The 20,462-nt window shown below is 39.3% G+C and overlaps 2 protein-coding genes across 2 annotated transcripts; both read right to left on the bottom strand.

Moving 5' to 3' along the window:
• Positions 1-347: 347 nt before the first annotated feature.
• On the bottom strand, positions 348-11,292 carry slf2 (SMC5-SMC6 complex localization factor 2). Its single transcript, XM_061039787.1, has 20 exons — positions 10,952-11,292; positions 10,222-10,256; positions 8,860-9,023; positions 8,487-8,532; positions 6,176-8,148; positions 5,950-6,032; positions 5,743-5,856; positions 5,463-5,630; positions 4,880-4,985; positions 4,693-4,780; positions 4,465-4,606; positions 4,262-4,349; positions 3,945-4,121; positions 2,784-2,878; positions 2,612-2,699; positions 2,405-2,512; positions 2,138-2,215; positions 1,910-1,996; positions 1,620-1,688; positions 348-1,505 (listed from the first exon to the last, which is right to left on the bottom strand). Exons 1-20 carry the CDS (start codon positions 10,984-10,986, stop codon positions 1,131-1,133), a joined length of 4,119 nt encoding a protein of 1,372 aa, XP_060895770.1. The 5' UTR covers positions 10,987-11,292; the 3' UTR covers positions 348-1,130.
• A 773-nt stretch (positions 11,293-12,065) lies between these two features.
• On the bottom strand, positions 12,066-16,265 carry LOC132975313 (phosphoglycerate mutase 1-like). The gene is made up of 4 exons (XM_061039786.1): positions 15,999-16,265; positions 14,753-15,027; positions 13,543-13,723; positions 12,066-13,449 (listed from the first exon to the last, which is right to left on the bottom strand). Exons 1-4 carry the CDS (start codon positions 16,135-16,137, stop codon positions 13,280-13,282), a joined length of 765 nt encoding a protein of 254 aa, XP_060895769.1. The 5' UTR covers positions 16,138-16,265; the 3' UTR covers positions 12,066-13,279.
• Between the last annotated feature and the right edge of the window lie 4,197 nt (positions 16,266-20,462).

Genomic DNA, 20,462 nt, shown 5'->3' with positions numbered 1-20,462 from the left:
TCAAAAAGTAAAGCAGTAACAGTTAATGTGACCATAAGAACAACATTTCGTTGGTTTATTGTTCAGATGGAGAGTATTAAAAGTGGCAGTAAGTAAAATGAATATGTAACACTGTAACCCTCACGTTCTCCTCCCAGACTGGCTGTGATTGGCTAGTTGTGTGAAATCCAACCCTGATTGGTTGTTCTGATCCAGCCTGAACGTCTTAGTTAAATGCACTTTAAATTCAACTAAGAATAATTCTTCAAAGATAATCTAAGTTGTGGATGTTATAAATATTGCAAATAATGGTGTAAGCAGCATATATTTTGCTGACACGCTTCATAAATGCAATGCAAAACTTGAGGTTGACATGTAAACTGTTTATTTTCGCTATCTAGCAACAAACACAATACAAAAAAACGTGTATTCTTCCTTAAAAAAAACATTTTCCAAAAAGGAAACACAAATTCAACACAACACACATTTGAAATGAAACACTTAATCGACAAAAAAGTAGATATTTGTATGGAAATTATTTACAAAGTAGAAGTAGAATTTAAAAATTGCATAACATTGTGGTTAGAAGTACCAAAGGCAGCTATTCTTCCTGACACTGCTTCATGTAAAAACAGAAAAACAAGTGCACCAGAGGAGAAGGTAAACATCATTTGATTATATACTGTATATACTTGGGCATATTTCCTCTCCGAGATTATATGCAGCGTATATACAGTTTAAAGTTAACTTATTGGTTAGGATAAAAAAAAAAAAATGAAGTAATTTTCTGGATTGACTACATCTTAACAAATAAACTTAGGTGGTAGAACACAACAATAAAACACATACAAACACAAGTTTAACAAATTGCACACTCCAGAAGTACATTAAATAGGACTTTTTTTTTTAAAGACAATGAATCAAGATTTTATTTCTTGAGCAGCACTAAGCAAAAACAAGACGAGGCCTTGGCCATTTACAAATTTGGGGATCTCTTCCTAAATGTTTTTATTTCTTAATACACAATTAATATTTGTGTTGACAATCAACGTCGGAGGTAAGTGATTAGCTTACAGTGCAAATTGAGCTTAAACATTAAGGCAATAGCTAACAAAGCCCTGAGAACAAATACAAATCTCTATGACATTAAATCACCTGCCTCCGGGCCGGTTATTCTGAGGACTCTCTTTTGTTTCAACGTCATTTCCAGCTTCAAACTCAGTACGCTGTTTGTTTTTGGCATCTTCATGTTCTTCCATTACTTCAGACTCTGTGTTTACTTGAACCTCCATCTCCGACGTTTCCTTGTTATGCAAAAGACGCTCTGTGTCTCCCCCTGTCTTGTTTGGCTCATCGTCTCCCTTTTCCTTCTCATCTTCATCGGCCTTTACCTCGACCTCGTTCTCTTCCCTGGTTTCCTTCTCTTCATCCTCCTCTCCTTCATCATTGCTGTTCCCCTCCTGATCTTCTTGGGAGCTTGTCAAAATATCCACGGACGAAGGCTGCCAGAAATCATACAACTTACCCTGCAGGAGGAAAATACATAAGTGAAAATCAAAGTTATAACATTTTTGACAAATGCTTTTATGTTTTGGTGAAAAAAATAGTGCAAATATTATAATAGTGTATTGGTACTGTACATGTAGAGGCCTTGTCTTCTGAAGAAGTATCTGCCACTTGGTGTAGATCCTGGCAACCAGGTCCTTCACCTGGAGGGGGAGAAGGTAGATAAAACATAACCAACTGCCTCTAGTTTCCTAAATTTTCTTCAGGGTAATCAAAAAACTGAGGTGTACAATGAAAAGCTTTTAGAATGTAAAACTGCACTATCTTAAATCTTAAAGATGTAGGAATGTTTTACACTACATCTTCATCAGAATACAAACGGATACACAGAAATCGCTGAACTTCTGTTTGAAATCACACTCACCTTGCTTCGGTACAGACATTTCTCACTCTCCCTGATGTCACACTTCACATGCATTTCCAGCTCAGAGCACAGATTCAGCAGGTGCTCCTGGTTGCAAAGAAAGATTCAAGGTAACAATAACACACCTCTCCTCCTTAAAAGGATAAAACAATCTACAGACAATAAAACCAAAACAAGCTGACTAATCACTTTAGACCAGGCAAAAAAGGGGAAGAAATTCAACCTTACCTTTTGATGAGCTGGGAAGATCTGAAAGTTGGAAACTTCGTTTGCCAAGGTCAGAAGGCTATAGCAGAGGTAGTAGGACTGAAATATCCAATAAAAAAACGAGAAACTTGTATCAGAATAACAAGAAAATCATGTGTCATCATCTCACAAAAACATGCTGTCCAATGAATACTGTTATGAAAAGGTTAAATTAATAACTCATAAAAGGAAAGCAACACATGAAAACAAGCCAAAGTTTGCAGTTTTAGGCATCAAGCATGTATTCACCTGTTGGTCCAGGGTTGCCATGTCCTCCTTTTCCCTCTGACTCCTCTGCAGGTTTCGAAGCAGGGTCGAGGGCTGCATGCGGGGCAGGAAGCGCCTCAGTTCAGAGAGCTGGCACAGTGTGAGGAGAGGACTTAAGATTAGTGAGGCCATTTATAATAATAACATTTATTACCTACTATCTACTTTAGGTTACATACTGATTTTTACCTGAATCTCCTCCCCTGTAGGTGTGTAAGTACAATTTCCATCCAACAGTTTGGAGATCATTGACAGGCTCAGATGGCGACGCAGTTGCCTTTAGAAACAAATGTGATGTGTTTATAAAAATGATAGGAGACAAGTAGAGGGAAGATCTGAGAGAGATAAAAAAAGGACTTACTTTCCACGAGTGTTGTCAGGAAGCATTCGAACAAGCAGGCACATGTTGTGGTGGTCATCCGTCAGATCAGTGAGAGCCAAACAGATTCTTGGCATCTAGAAACAGATCATAAATGATTCAATCCAGTTAAAAGGACAGAGTTCATACATAGTTCGGCCAATGGAGTTCCATTACTGTCATCTAATTTTCAGATTTCTGTGTATGGATGATCATGATGTTGTGATACACTTCTTCTGCATAAATAAATGATTCCAAGCAAATTGCTAAAAGATTTTTCTTCCCAGTGGGCCACAGTATGTCGCATTTTAAGTCACTTTAGATAATACTTTACGATTTAACATTAAGGGTTTTCAGTATTTCGACACTGTTCAACACAATTCATTACAAAGTGTTTTAAACCACAATCTCAGGTATCTCAATTATTGAAAGAATCAAAATCTGACAAAGCTTTTGAAATACTTCCAATCTGCAGTCATATCTTTTACCAAAAAGCAGCTGCAAGTAAAAGAGAGATCACCGTCGACCAAAACTTTGACAAGGTATGTGTGCAATTTAGACAGTGTGCAGGACTTTGCCTGATTCTTTTGGTAATTAACTGTGTCGCTGTGCAACATGAACGTTCACACAGAATGCACTCCAACTGTTGTCACTGCCAACCGTCTGTTTCACTCAGCTAGTTATGTCGGACTCAGAGGACAGACACTAGAACCTTTGTAAACGCCCATGAGTGCAGGATGAGTCATTAGACATTTGGAACTTTTTACATAGAGAAAATAGTTTTTTGATATAGAAATACTCAGATACAATTTATCACACGGATCCTGGATTACAGCTTGGAAAATGTATTTTTCATTAATTGGGGATTTTAAAGAATGTAGCTTTAACTTTACAAACAAGGAATACCCAGTATATGGTGCCTCGGACTGTATTTTTGTTGCTGTGGTATCAAAACAGGTATCAATATTGTTTGATTTTTACCAGCATTGTTTAGAAGTTTAAAAATCTGGTATTGTGACAACCCTATTTGTCATGTAACAGCATACATTAAGAAAAAGGCTGTTCTTTTTTGAAAATTGCTCTCAACCTCATAACTGAACTCATGTACATAGGACTTGTTGTTTTAGCTAATAAATTACATAAATATTGCACACATCAACTTACCATGGCGTTCCAGTCCCTGAAGTTGTTGACCATTTTGTGCTGCAGAGAATACATCTCACACGTGTACTGGAGGATGAGCTGTGTGTCCAGCCCCACCTTTTCCAACACTGTAAGTAACAGCAGCAGCTCACCGTCGCTGTAGGCCCGTGGACAGAGGCCCATGCAGTACGACAGGTACTACACATGATACCACAGGAGAAACAATAAGAAATGAATGAATGAATTTGGACTTTCATGCCATATTTGACAAACTGTCTTCCTCGAAGAAATGCTGGCCAACTGTTCCTATCAGACATCTGTTTTCTTTTGTGTCTCACCTTCAGGACGTTGACGCAGTTGTGTTCAGGGAAAGTGCTCTGTTCCTCGTTACTGGACGGACTCTCTGTTTTGATGTAGACATCCTCCCTATAGAAAGACACAAATAATCAACGACATAGAATAAAATATAATGAACAACTCTAAGCTAACACACTAAACTTTGTAAATAAGCAATGATAAAACCAATGGAGAGATTACTTACAGCAAATCTCCCTCAGTGAATGGAGGCTGCAGATTTTCAAAAGGAAAGAGGGTAACAAAGGAAGCTCCCATGTTCATCAGGACCAGTGCCACATCAGCCAAACTGGGCACCCACACTTCAAACTTCTGGCTTCCGTTTTTAACTGAGGAAGCATAAAAGCATGTTAAAAAACAACTCAGCAGTTGTTTGGATAAACATTTAACTTGTAGGAGAAAAAAATGAATGTACCTATTTGATAAGCAGCAGTGCTGGCTATGTCACAAAGGGTCTGCAGTATATTTTCAGACAACATCCTCTCATTATGGACTGACATCATCTGAAAGCAGAGAACGACATAGAACATAGAATTGGAGCCAAGCGAGGATATTTTGACAAAAATCCTTAAAGGCATTTTACAGGTGAGTGTGAAGCCTACCTTGAAGAGAAAACGTGTAACCTGAGTTGGACAGGGCAAATGACAAGCGTAAGCTTCCTGGAACAATCCACTATTTACATGTAATCTCAGTTGAGCAGGGCTGGACCTGGGGGAGGGCAGGGAAACAGCAGAGGGAAAGAAAGATATGAGGAATTGGATATTAAAGAAAAAAAAACCTAAAACAATACACCCTGGCTTACTCAATTCAATTGTATTTTATTTGTTAACATATTTGAATAGAGGTAAGCTCAAAGGTCTTTACAGTAAATAAAAAAACATAAAGCTCAATATATGCTTCAGTGTTAAATGCATACCCCAATATAAAATAAAAGGGAGAAAAATGATCCTTCATTGAAGTTCCAAGATTATTCAAGGGGCAAATAAACCACAGCAAGTTTCCTGCTTGAAACGTTTCATGGACGACATTAATATCTATACATGGCCGATGATTAAAGAAACGGCAGGAAGACAAAAACTAACAAGAATTGAGGCTTTTGGAAAAATAAATATCAATGCCAATTCAATCCACCCTTTTCATGGCAACCGCTATCCAAATCCAAAAAAAAAAAAAAAAGAAACTCACCAAAGAAGTGTTTTCTGAGCGGCCCCCTCTGGATGTAGCATGCATTTTCTGAGCTGCAGCATGTTCTGGTTGAAGATCTGGCCAAATTTCTCCAGCTTGAACACCATTTCTCCTGGAGGCACCTCCCTGATTGCACTGGACATCAACGAGAAGCGCTGCAGAAACTCCCTGGAAAACACAAAACAATTCAACACAAAAATTACGATTTCAGATAATCACTGTGAAGGACATTGTTGTAGCGACACGGTACAATGTGTCAGAGTGCTTGTGCATGTCTTACTGGTGTTCAGTGGTGATCCCCTCCTCCCGGCTCTCCTCAGCCTCCTCATATTCAGCTATTTTCAACAGGTCCTCTTTGCATGCAGTCAGAAGCTGCGTCTCAATCTCTTTTGATCTAAAGAGTATGGAGAAAGTTTACACCTTGTATGTGCAACTACTCTAGCTCTGACAAGATTAGGACATATTATTCATTGTCTTAACATCATACCTTTTGTTGGTGCTAATTTCTTTCAGCATCTGGTCAAGACTGTTCTTGTAGTTGCCTGACTTTGTGTAGGATGGCACTGCCTGCTGTGGAAAAACAAAACAGATATTTAAAGTGCAAACAGAGACACAAAGTTTTAAGTCGAGTTTAACAGGTCCTTCACCTCGATGAATCCAATGTCATACATACAGAGATCTGTGAGCAATGTAAACAACCATGTGGAGCTTACTGTTTTTAGCTTGCAGCTGCGAGGTCCAGGCGTACCAGGTTCTGAGAACGCTCCCTTCTCGGGGGTATCTGGAGGCTTGGTTGCACGCTCCATCATCTCCTGCAGAGAAAGAAGCTGCTCCTCTTCACTGCTTTGGGAGCTCTGAGTTAGATCCATGTCTAACGCCAAGCTCAGGTCCAGGTCTAGCTCCACATCTACAGGATGCACATCATTCACCTGCTGGCTCCCCTCTCCACTTGCCAGCAGTGGGGACTGAACACAAGGATGTGTAGAAGTATGTCCAGAGGCAGCGGGGTCCGTCTCTAAAGTGCATGCTCTCACATTGTTAGAGTGGTAGGTTGTGTGTTTCTCATTAGCTTTAACACTTTCCTCCTCAGGCTGCCTGCTTGAAAGCGTAATGTGATCGTTTTTGAGTTCAGTGTCTTTACTGTGAGGGGGTCTAAGGTTTTCAAGATTAACTCGCATCAAAGTTACAGTTGGCAAAAAGGATAGTGGGTGACCTGGAACCTGTGAGGAGGGGTTTGTGTCGCCTGCATGAGGAGAACCAGTTATTTTGACCTTCTGAATTTTGCGACACAAGGATCCAGAACCTGGCTCTGAGAACGCTCCCTTCTCGGGGGTATCTGGAGGCTTGGTTGCACGCTCCATCATCTCCTGCGGAGAAAGCAGCTTCTCCTCTTCACTGCTTTGGGAGCTCTGAGGTAGATCCATGTCTAACGCCAAGCTCAGGTCCAGGTCTAGCTCCACATCTACAGGACGCACATCATTCACCTGCTGGCTCCCCTCTCCACTTGCCTGCCTTTCCAGCAGTGGGGACTGAACACAAGGATGTGTAGAAGTATGTCCAGAGGCAGCGGGGTCCGTCTCTAAAGTGCATGCTCTCACATTGTTGGAGTGGTAGGTTGTGTGTTTCTCATTAGCTTTAACACTTTCCTCCTCAGGCTGCCTGCTTGAAAGCGTAATGTGATCGTTTTTGAGTTCAATGTCTTTACTGTGAGGGGGTCTAAGGTTTTCAAGATTAACTCGCATCAAAGTTACAGTTGGCAAAAAGGATAGTGGGTGACCTGGAACCTGTGAGGAGGGGTTTGTGTCGCCTGCATGAGGAGAGCCAGTTATTTTGACCTTCTGAATTTCGTGACGCGAGGATCCAGAACAACAAATCATTGGGGCCGGGGATCTGATCGCTCCCCCATCTATATTTTGCTTTGAAATTTTATGGGAAGGGCTAACAACATATGTCATAGGATCAGGGGTGAAAAGGTCATCTATATCATTTGGGATTGCAACAGGTCTTCTTGAGTGGGCAGTTTTGCGCCGTTTCACTGCGGAACTACTCAGAGAATCTGAATTTGGTTTTGAGGCTGGCTTGGGAGTGACGCTACCCAACTTTCTATTCTCCTCCAGCTTATGACCTCTGTCCGGGTTCTTGACCGGCAGGATCGAGGAACTACAGTGAGAATGACCAGAGTGGTGGCTCCCTGAGCGAAAAGAACCATTGTCTTTCTGCGGAACTCCAGGGGAAAACGAAGAGCTAGATTTATCCGATTTATTGATTTCCTCTCTTCTTTGGGTTAAACTTTCTTCAATTTCCCTTGAAGGTACATATACATCTTTTAGCCTCAGAGTATGGTTCTGAGTATGCTCTACATAGGCTTGCTTTGCTCCCATTGGGTTTTTTTTCTTTGTACAAGGAACAAGTGACAGCGATGGGTAAGAACACTGGGTAGGTCTGAGTGAAGTCGATTGGCCCCATACAGATTCCTTTCGAGGATGGTTGTCTGTAGTTTTAAGTGACTGTTCAGGAAATAAAGATTGTCTTGATGATGGCACAAGTGAAGTCCTCAGTGAGTTGCCAGCAGTTGGCCTTGGTGTCTGTGCTTTGCAAGAGTTTTCACAGCCCAGATTCACAGCACTGTCAACACAGTCCTCAGACTCCCTCCTCCTCTTCAGGGAAGAGCTGTTCAAGTCCACTGCTGGAGACAGAAAAGTACAAAGAAAATCAATTTTCTTTTACAAATATTCTGAATTAACTGTCGTCATCGAACGTCTTTGGCCAACTGCAATCTGCTATCTGATCCATACTCAGAATAAGGACGCTGGGCGCTGCACCTGTTCTCCAGGCGGCCACCTGCTCCTGCAAACACTCTCCTCATTGACAACAATTGAAAAACAGAAGCAGGCACCTTCAAAAAAGTAAACATGGTTATGTTTTTAAATTTACATTTTTTTTCTGAAAACTTACTAACTAACAGAATGCGCCGTTATAAATGTAAATAATAATAACAGTAATATTGCTTTCTCATCATTTTACCTGGAATGAACTTTTCAGTTGAAGATGTTCGTTTATGTCTTTGGTCCTAAAACAAAAAAAGAGCCACTTAGTTGAGAGTTTTTTTAAACAACAACAACAACAACAACAACAACAACAACAACAACAACAACAACAACAGTAATGTACTGTATCCCATCCTCCTAAGCATTCTTGAATTTCAGTTGTCTTTCCTAGATCAACATTTTATGGCATTAGATGATGAGATTCAACAGCTTAATATCACAGAGTAATAACGGATCATTTCTGTTTTAATTATATTATCAGAGTTTTCAGTAAACATAAGCATATGGACGGTCATCCAACTAGAACTTAATGTTTCATGTTTCATTTAATAAGATATTACAAAAGTTACCGGGCAAGGGGATACTGGGTACAACTCAGGTTTTTGACGTGGAAACATTCCCCTGGGTGCCGGGCGAGGAAGTCGATTAGGGACCTGTGAGGGTTTCATTGGACTCTCCTGGGCAAAAGATGTGAAATGGGATTGGAAGCGCTGCTGGAGTGTGAAGTCCTTTCCTAAAACACAAAGAACATTTGTGAAAAAACGTCTTTAGTCACCTTATATATTTGGTACAATTCAATGCTCCAGTTGTACCTGTGTGTTACTGAATTCACTATTTGCCACGTCTAGATTTAAATGGTGGCACAAGCACATACATTTGCCTGAACCCTTTTATGCATTAATTTCTCCTTGCAAAAAAAAAAAAGTGTAAAAAATGTAAAGTTTTGGCTGTGTATGTACACTGACAGTGTTATAAAACTGTAATCAAATTCTTGGTATGTTAACACATACCTGCACAATAAAGCAGATTTGGACGCCGAATCTCTCTTTAAGTAGGTATGAGTAGAGTTACTAACACATATTTAATTAATCTCACCTCAAAATGTACTGTTTTATGTTGTTTTTGAATCTTAATAGAAGCCTCTGATGTAGGCGTTGACAATTTCTTTCAATAAACTGACTAAGAGAACAAGATTTTTCCAACTAACAACATTTGAAACTTAAATACATGAAGGGTTAAAATGATCTAACTGTATGAACTCTGAGTGTATGGCTGCAGGCACATGAACAAACTGTTCTATGTCTACTAAGTTTCAAGAGGTTCAAACAAGTGTTGTTTGTGGGAGTGCAAGTATCAAGACATGGTATGATTATAAAAAGGACCATAATATATTACAAATCAGAACAATGCCCGTTGAAGTATATTGATAAAGTTACACATTTTCTGATCCTTTACAGATGAGTGTTTCATGCTTTTCTCTTACTTTGTAAACTGATGTGATGATATGCAATTGGGTGCATAATAAGCTGTAACACTTGACTTGTTGCCAATCCCAATATAACTGAAGTTAAATATATGCCTCGACAACATTAGCAACAAAGGCAGGAGGAGAATATTTGCAATATTAAACTCTTACACTGTACATGTGGCATATTTCAAAAATCAAAACGAACGCTTGCCTCCAAAGCTACAACTAAATTCAATGATCACATCTCAACAGCTTTTGCAAAAACTGAACATTATGAGTCATAGCCTTTGTGCAGGTAGCAGCAGGGTTTAGACTGAATACATGTGCATTTTTGGACAGGTTTTCCAAATATGAAATATAATAACTACCTTTTTTTTTCAATACCTTCTAAAAAAAGCGTTTTTCAAGCACTTACTGCATAGTAAATCAAGGTGCACCATTATTGTAAAACGAACTGACCCACCTTTAGCTCTCGGGGAGTAATAATCTGCAAGTGTTCTGCAAGAAAGCGCAGAGGAGAAACAGATCAGTGTCGACAATAAAAGTTATTCAGTGATGTTTCAAAGGCGAAACTATAGCAACTAAATGTTTATGTTTTAAAACCGGAGGGTGAAGGACATGAGTTTTGCAGAACAGACACCTAGCACGAGTCTAGGTGTTCACTAGGACAAGGAATACACCTGTTAGTCTGGTTGTCTACCAATCACAGCACGCAACGTGCAGTAACAACATGACAACATGGGTCCAGTCTGTGAAGGGTGTGGGTGGCTTCACGTTAACCTGCAGCTATGTCTATTTGTCCTGTTTTACACATAAAGTTTAACATAAAGTTAAGCACAACCCAAAAACTGTCAGGCAGGCAGGGTAGAGTAAACAAAGTCATAGATTTTAGCGGCCCCTCTGCTAACACGAGTAAATAAAATGCTATCTTACAGAAGTTCACCTTTGCTAGACAGGAAATAGACATAAGGGGGGCGAGTTTCCATCCTATCAACCACATGACTGTGTTATTAAGTAACCCATAGCTACGAGTTTTTAAGATACATGAGCCTCCCTTGCTGTGAAATAAAACTGAACGTTAGCAGGTCGTTGTTGTTTTTTTTTCCAGGAAGTTCACTGTTTAGCTATCTGTTAGCTCGCTAGCGCACTTAACAATGGACAGCAAACAAAACCGTCCTTTTGGGCTTTCTTACCGAGTGTTTCCTTGATTCTCTGTTGTTCTTCTCATTGTGAGGATTGTGCAAGTATTTTTTTTAATAACAACGGACGTCGACTAATACGGGTTCACAGCTACCAAATCATTTTTATCAAACCGGTCTTCTCCCGCCTGCTGCTGCAGAAGCGTCCAACATGACACGGATTGCATCATGGAACTTGGAGTCCGTGTTGCCCTTTCCTGTGTTGCTTGGCAACCACGGAGTCAACTGATAAGCGGGACGGTGAGTTTGCTGTTGACAAATGTTTAGTTTACTAGAAGTAAACAGCTGCACAAAAATCGACAAGCGGAGGACACTTCCTCTGAAACTAGGAGACTAGTGGCTGTTTACTATGGAAAGCCATGTAGGTCAAACTTACGTTATGCGTTTTTTTGTGTGCGCAACTAGTCAAAGGTGTGAATGTAAACTAATATAAACCCTTTAGAATAGAATGTCATTTGTGTCTTTATACAATTGTACAACGAAATTATTTGGCTTCACCTTAAAGTGCACACACATACAAGCATCCACAGCTAAAAACAAGAAAAGAAGAAGAGAAAAAAAAAAGGAACTCTCATTCAGGTAAGATGGGCAATGTATGGTAGGAGTTATTTACAGGTAGTAGCATAACAGAATATAAATAGATATTGCAGAAATATAAAATAAATATTGCACAGTATGAAATGTAAAATATTGCAGAAATATAAAATAAATATTGCACAGTATGAATGTAAAATATTGCAGAAATATAAAATGAAATAAATATTGCACAGTATGAAATGTAAAATATTGCAGAAATATAAAATAAGTATTGCACAGTATGTGTGGTGAGGGTGGGACGGTCAACGCATGTCCAGGTTCAGTGTGGTTATGGCTCTGGGGAAGAAGCTGTCCTTGAGTCTGTTTGTCCGTGCTCTGACAGACCTGTAGCGTCTGCCAGAGGGCAACATGTCGAACAGATGAAAGCCGGGGTGTGAGCTGTCCTTGACAATGTTTTTTGCTCTGTTCAGGCAGCGGGAGTTAGTTTCTCATGCACAACCTCATATTTACTTTGCTGATATATTGATTCTGGTGGGCTGTCCTAGTTCAATTAAAAATATATGCAAACTCGTTTGATTTATACATAGATGTGCATTTATTACATCAGGGCTTTCAGGGTACATTTAACCAACACAGAGGAGAGACCAAGTTTTGTTTTCCAAAACCACCACTGCTTGTTCATTGCAATGTGAGGTGAGCTGTTAAGAATTGAACTGAAAGGCACATACATACTATTACACAAAGAGGCAAAGACAGGAAGTCAAACTAACTTTTAAAGATAATGATCAGACATTATATCTCCTGTTAATTATCTGTCACAGTGGTATTGTGAAATTGTAGGATTACACTCCAAATCCAAATGTATTTATCCCTTTTACGGTGCAATACTGATATTAATGCAATGTTTGGCAGTGTTGCTTAAGTTGAAATACAAAGACACGAACACAGATCGTCAAACACAACACAGACATCAATATAACATTCAAACATCACTGGTAAGAGAAAGGGACTGTCAAGCTGTTTTTAAGCCTACTGTACTGCTCTCAAGAGATTACAAAATGAATACTGGAATGCATCAAATAATTGACTTAAAGAGGAACAAGTTGTTCACCCTTTACAGTGGTCCCCTTGAAGTCAAAACGTTTCTTATAAAACCTTGAGCTGGCAGAAGTCAGTATGATAAAACAAATATAGGTACAACTTCTTCAGTGTATTTGATAAATGAGTATCAGTATAGTCATACAGGCTACAGCTGGATGAGTCAAGTCTTTAGCCTTTCTTCCCCTTTGTACAATTGACAGTGAAAACACTGACGGCCAATATACGTATTACTCCTGACTCTGTTATTTGCTTTCTTACCATCTTTCATGACATGCAACATGCCAGTCAAGGACAACATGGCTAAGGACTTTTGACTTCAAAAGAAAATGAATGGAAACTACTGGTATGTTTAATAAAAAATAACCATTACTTGGATATTCAAGTACACAAATAAAAGAAAAACATTTCTAATTATTAGGCTGTAATGTTATTCAACCATTTCTTCAGCATGGGTTGTTTTAAAATCTCTTGAGAGCTCACCTGGTCTTAATATATTCCAACTGTTTGCAATCTATTATCCCTTTACTTTGCAAAGAGACTTAGGTTGCCATTGACAACAATCTACATTGTACTCATCAAGTTCAAGAATCTCAAATAAGTTATGGTCTTGTGGAAAACACTGATCTGAGGACAGTTGTTAGAGCAACCTTAACTGTCTTATACAGAGAAATGTTTTCCACAGCGTTACTTCTTGGCCTTTCCCTGAGCAGCCACGGCCTCCATGGCTTTGCGTACAGTCTCCTCATCTCCAAGGAACTGCATCGCCTTCAAGGGCTTCAGGTTCTTGTCGAGCTCGTAGAGGATGGGGATGCCTGTTGGTAGGTTCAACTCCATGATGGCTTCATCTGACATTCCTGCAGGTGGAGGAACACACAAACAGCTTTGTCAGTGATGAGAAGCATTGTTTGCAAGATAACTCTGTATGTACACACTTTAATATCACACACCCTCAAGGTGCTTAACAATCCCCCTCAGACTGTTTCCATGGGCGGCGATGAGCACCCTCTTTCCCTTTTTGATCTGCGGGGCGATCTCCTCGTTCCAGAAGGGCAGCGCCCTTGCGATGGTGTCCTTAAGGCTCTCACAGGAAGGAAGCTGGTCCTCCGTCAGGTCAGCGTAACGACGATCCTGCAGAAAAGATCATCTCAGTGTATTAAACATAGAATTTAAACAGTGGCACTGAAGGTCAAAAGACAGCAACATTTCAGAAACACCGAAAACAATTCACTAAACAAAATGAAATCCCCCAAAAAACAATCAAAACTTTGGGGGAAAACTTGACCATTTCAAACACATTTTTGTGCTTGAAACATGTTCTTCATGTCCAAGTTCCAGTAACCGCTCCCTTATATGTCTCCATTTTACATCTTTAATGGCATTTTTGTCAAATTAAACTCTGTTGTTCATGATGTGCACTAAAGGATTTCACAATGAATCTCTCTTCTTTGTGTTACTGTCCCTCCCATTTAGGTTGGAATTGGCACTGATGTTGGGGAGGTGCAATGCAAAAAAATAAAAATGACATAATGAGTCTAAAATGCCTTAAAGCAAAGTACAAATGTCAGGTGTATTCAAGTGGCCGCCTACATCAAGAGTTTAATATTTAAGAAACATTTTTTTCCCCATGATTTATGTTATTTACAGGCATGGAATAAACACATCTTAAATGTGGATATCTCTGTCTGTGCACACTTTGGATGAGCTTGTTTCCACATTTACTGAACTTTGAACTTAAAAGCTAGCAGACCTCATTCTAGCCCGTCATATATTAACTCACCTTGGACATACTATGAGGCAATAACATTGGGGCACATGATACCAAATACAAGAGAGGACTATTTTCCCCAGTGTGCATTTTGGATTTAAATAACACTAGCACAGTTGTATTGTGTGAAACAAACATTTGGACATTGAAGATAACTGTGCTGTGAACAAAAAGTTTTACACATCTGACCTTCAGTGCAATATGTTCACTCCTAACACTCCGGTCATTCCTGCTGATATCACTCAGTTCAAGTCATGCCTCCTCTTTGTTATGCCTCTGTACGTGCAGTTACTTTATCACATGTTTCAATATATACCAGACTTTTTTTTTTTTTTACCAAGACCAACAAAGCCCTGTGGCGAAGTCTCCCTGCTGTTGATATCATATCTTACCTTGCTGATGATAGTGTAGTAGTCATGATCTGGGCCCATTTGGGGAGGAGGGATGTCAAAAGAACGCCTCCAGATCTTCACCTGAGCCTCTCCGTGCTTGGCTGCCGTCTCTGCCTTGTTTAGCCCAGTCAGGCCTCCGTAGTGGCGCTCATTCAGACGCCAGGTCCGATGAACCGGCACCCACATCTGGTCGATGCTGTCCAGGACCAGCCACAGTGTCCTGGTGGCCCGCTTCAGCACAGAGGTGTAGCATATATCAAACTCAAAGTCGGCATCTGTGAAAGTAAAAAACACATAACTGACTGACTGACTTTTGGGGACTAACAAGCCAGCACCTGTTGCATTAGAATTAAATATAAATATTATAATCACATGATACGTATATAAATAGAATATAATATAGTAAATGAAGCTGAATTTACATGGTGTTAATTCATGCTACAAATAAAAACTGTTTTTAATTAAGCTACCAAGTAGTTTCTGTGTTAAAGATTGAAAATTAAAAAGTTAAAACTGATGATATAGTTTATGAAATGTTAAAACAAAAAAAAATAATAATAACATTTCTCATAGACCAAGGTTATTTCCTCAGTAGGCGATACTTGTTTTGCCTTACTAACAGGCCAACGTCTTAAGACTTTCAAGTTACTGTACCACGCGATAAAGAAAAACAACAAATTATCAGATTCAAGCATCTGAAACTAAAGAACTTTATGAAATGGTAAAATAACAGATATTATTTTATAAGCAAATTAGGTGCTAATTCACTTTCTTGCACCAACCTACTGATTAATGCACACAGGTTGCAGGTCTAACTATAGTCTGGTTCTTTTGTCTCTTGGTGTATATGGCTTATATTTGATTTCTTCCACCAATTTTCTTGCTGTAAAAAAGTTTGACAGATAAATTGGTCTATGAAACAAACGTGATCCAAAATGCACCACTCTATTGTTCTTGTCTTTTTCAGCGTCAGATCTGAGGTCATACAAATAGGATTAAATAACAAATAAAGTTCATATATGTTTTTATACACAAACTGGCTTCCTCTGTGGCCCTTCAAACACTGTAGCAGTGCAGCCACGTAAAGGCATCAATTCTGCACGTTTGCATTTATCGTCCATATGTTGCTGACACGACCCGGGGGGCGGTCCGTTGTCTGATACGGAGTGGGTTATGCAACCGTAACAATATTCAGAGAAATAACAGCATTGGATGGTGGAAACAGCAATAACACAACATGTCTCACCTTTCAGGGCTTGTCCACCTCTCTTAGCCTCTTTAACTCCGGTTTCGCTCAGATCTGCATCAAACCAGCCGCAGAACCGATTCTCCTGGTTCCAGCTGCTCTCTCCGTGGCGAATCAGCACCAGCTTGTAAGCAGCCATGTTTATTCAAAAACGGTATAGTAAGTAACCTAAATGAAGTTTTGCAGAGGATGTTTAGTTGATGGGTTCCCTCTCAACAGAAGAAGACAGGTCCACACTGTTGCTGTCAAACCGGTACCGACTTTTATCCAGTGGATTGGTTACTCTACTGCTTCCGGGTTTTCCCAACCAATGAGATTCCAGCGAACTCCGTGTCTTTAGTTCTCGACCAATGGTAGAGGTGGGCGTCATCGGTACGACCTTTATACTGTACATTATACTTTATTGACTTTTTGTTTTGTGTCTGTTAGCCTTTCTATCTATCTATCTATCTATCTATCTATCTATCTATCTATCTATCTACACACTTACACTTAACACTGTTTACATTATTCTATATTCTATATTTTGTATATTCAAATAATATTTTTTTTAATTTTACATTATATTCTATTTTACTGTATATATGTGTATTAGTAATTTGAGTGTTATTGCATGGCCTTGCGGAACAGTCTTTAAATTTCACTGCACATCTGTATGAGCATGTGACAAATAAAAATCTTGAATCTTGAATCTATCTATCTGTCTGTCTGTCTGTCTGTCTGTCTGTCTGTCTGTCTGTCTATTTCCTCTATTTTTTTTAACATATGTACAGGTTATTTTATTTTACAGAAAACTTGGGCCAAGCGTAATGGAAGAATAGATACTCTTCAAACTGGTGCTACACTATTTCTGTGTACCTACTTGGAGAGACAACAGTCAAAATTGTCGTCACATTATAGGCTACATATAGGATGCAGATACCCAAACAAAAACAGAATGAATTTAAGCATGATTGTTCATTTTAATCATAAAAATAGACCAAACTGGAGGTTTTGCTTTATTAAACTAGACTAAGACTCATTCTTGTGATTCACAAGGATAACTGAATAAGGAAAATGAGGAAAACACACAAACAAATCAACTGTGCCAGAGCCTCTGAGCACAATGAGTTCAGGAAAATGTATCTTGGTGTGGCCTTGGTGTGAACTCCAATTTCTGATTGTTGAAGGTTGACAGTTTATCTTTGGAGCATTTATTTGCCTCTCACGAAGTCAGATTCATTATCTCAGTTCTGTTAACATATCTTGCTCAATATTGACCAGTAGTGCTATATTACTTTGTCTAGCATTACAAGTTGTTTCTGCCTGATATGCTATGACAAAATCCTGCTGAATAGAAACATAGACTGTGTTATTCCTAGCTTATAATTTGGGCCACTGCCTTCATCCAACATAAGACTTGCAACATAATGTGGGGTAAAAAAAAAAATGCTATTGTTCCAGTGGTCTATGTTTAGATGCTAAAGCTGCGGTTCTTTTACTGGTTTAGCCCCAAAGCCCACCACCGACTCCTTAATGAGAAACCGTGACCCAAGCGTCTGATAAATTAGTTTTTCTTTAGTTTAATGAAACATTGTGCAGTTTGAACCTCAGACGTTACAACACATGTTTAAAAAGCGTTTCATAGACTTCTTGACACATTTTTTTCTAGGCACACACTTGTGACCCATCAGTTGTGAACCTTTAGTCTAAAGGATAAATCACGATCCACATCTCTCGATGTCTAGCAAATTACTACATCAAACCATTAGAAGGACACTTTACAGTTTCACTCCTTGAACAAAAACAACCAACAGATGTTGTGCCATTGATGCAAAATACTGTTACCATCTTTTTAACGATCTCATTCAAGAAGTTAGACACCATATAGTTTATAACAGCCTCTACCAGTGGACGTGTTAAGGGGGCAAATAGGAGAAACAATCCAAGCAAAATGAATCTGAAGCTCTACCACACCTCCTAGTGGGCAAGATTGAAACATTGCTACAATCTTGATTAGTCAGAAAAGATGTAGGAAATCACTCAAGGTGAAATGTTATAGAATAGAATAGAGTAATAGAATTAAAATATTTAGGGATTGGTGATCAGATCAACTAAAGAAAGGACACGCTCAGTTTCTACCAACATGCTTAATTCTCTAACTCGGTATGAAAATACAAATTCATGTATATGAGTTATATACACAATAACTCATTGCATTGTCTTAGACACTTTGATTTTTATGTTCAGAATGATTATGGTTTAAATAATAGACAAAGTTGCTTCTAAATATTCAGTGTAAATAACAGCTGTCTGATATGCTGCTTCTGTTTGCTCATATGCATGTTGTACATCTGAATGTGTCATTTTGCTTACACTGCTCCAAGATGTAAAGATTTGAAAAGTGATTTCATTTTTAAAAGAGTCCCAGCTTTGATTTTAGTCGTAGGGAAAATTAACCATAACCTCCTTCCCTGTCTTTGAGATTCTGTTTTAAAGTTAAAATTACAGGTGATGAATGACGGAGGTGTTGCTAACGTAATTTTCTAGAACATGCCGAAGAGCCAATAAAATGTCAGACAGGAAATTAGTGAAATTATCCGCCCAGTCTTTCCCTCCCTGTCTCTCTAACTTTCTCTGTTCTTTGGCTTCAGTTTTGCACAGTAAAGGAGGCAGTGGCATGTCAATGCTCTATAAATAGCCTCATTTCCCACCATAGCTGCTGTTGCCCTCACGCAACAAATGAACACTGAGCCCCATTCAGACGCATTGTGTGGGCAAAAGCTGCCGCAACAGATGTGGAATCAGAAACCCCAGCTACCATGTTAGAAACTTTAAACTGGCGAGTGTCAGAGACAGACTAGAAAGGCTTGGAACAGTGTGCTGATTCATGCCTCTCACACACAGGAAATATCAGTCTCAGATTCCTGCCTGGCTCTTTACGTAAGACATCTCTGCACATCTTTTGCTCTTCTTCTGCTCATTCACTTGTTCTGTCTGTCTCCATCTGTTTTCTCAACCCCTCTCTCCCTCTCCTCTGCAGTGGAATGTACACTTCAGCAGGATTTGATAAAAGTGTGGTTAACACGGTGGTGCTGCTGCTACGTGCATGTCTGTGTTTTCATGTTTCATGTGCCTGTACATGTAGACCCAGAAACCGAGACAGGAGAGGAGGGGGGGGTGGGGGAGGCAGAGGCAGACACATATGGGCAGGATGGAGCACTTCCTCTGGGAATTACCCACACAGGCTTTGGGTGCGGAGGAAAGATCTTTTCCAGTCCAGCTGCTGAGTAGGTTATAACCAACCTAGTTTACACACCTGGTTCAATAAAGCTCTGTAACACCAGGATCTGGTCAGCAAAGAAAATCTAATACAAGACTGCTGCAATGGTCACAAGCACTGTGCTCTGTAAATAAACAAAGTGAGTTATAGATGGGCAAGTGTAGGTATTTCTAAAATGTTTAAATTTCCCCCTGAAAAAGGCTGAGCAGAAATAAAAAATCAAAACACTTAAAAAAAAAAAAAATAATTTAGCTTTTTGAAAGTCCATCTTAAAAACCACACTGACATTATTAAGTTTTGTTTGTTTAGTTTTTGCGGGTTTTTTTCCTGACTGTCTTTTCTGAGCTACGGTGAACAGAAAGTAAAAATAAGAGGAAGTCTTGAACGAACCTCTGATGTAACATTAGAAATTACTTGATTGTATTTATTTTACTGAGTCAGCTGGGTCAGACTGCTGAAGATTCATAATACGATGTTCTGAGTGTCAGAAAGCATGTTTGCACATTCTATGGATTTTAGAGAAGCACCTTCATTAACCTTCATTTCAAGAGAGATGGAAAAAAAATGGTTGCAATGGAAGTCAACCTCTTAAAATAACCCTGAATTTCCCTCTGTGTCAGTAAAGAATCAATCTGACTAATGCATTCAAAATACTGACACATCTGGAAGCAGCAAGTGTTGTAGGATTAAAAGACTTGTGCATTTAATTTTGTAGGGATTCAAGATGCATTTTCAGATTCTCATGTCTCAGATTCTTTCAGACACTCTGAGACATTCTTGCCTTGTTAATACATGAATCTTGCCAATGATTTAAATTAAAGCCATGAGTCATAGTTATGTAATCATTATCTATTTAGACTTCAGAAGTCAGTTTTTTTGACAGAGTGTCTGTTCTTTACTTGAGACGCATGGCATCAGTATGCATGACGCTGCATTCAGGGACAGCCAAAGGGAACCATTTGGAAGGGTAACCATGACTATTGGACCCGTTGGTGTCTTGCAGACGGGTGGGAGAGCGCATACAGGAAATGTCTCTTTGGTTGAGTTGCCAAAAGAAATATCACACAGTTGGCACGCCAGAGAAGCTGCTGGCTCTTTACGTCTTTATATAAAGTTCTGAGCTTTCTCTACACTTTTTGTAGCTGGAACAAATTACAACATCCTCAGTTGTGGTGCCCAAACACTTCTTATGATGTCAGGAG

The sequence above is a fragment of the Labrus mixtus genome, chromosome 6 (genome assembly GCF_963584025.1).
Source record: "Labrus mixtus chromosome 6, fLabMix1.1, whole genome shotgun sequence".
In the NCBI taxonomy this organism is placed as follows: domain Eukaryota; kingdom Metazoa; phylum Chordata; class Actinopteri; order Labriformes; family Labridae; genus Labrus; species Labrus mixtus.
The sequence above is the reverse complement of the archived record's forward strand: the minus strand, read 5'-3'. Positions and strand labels throughout refer to the sequence as shown.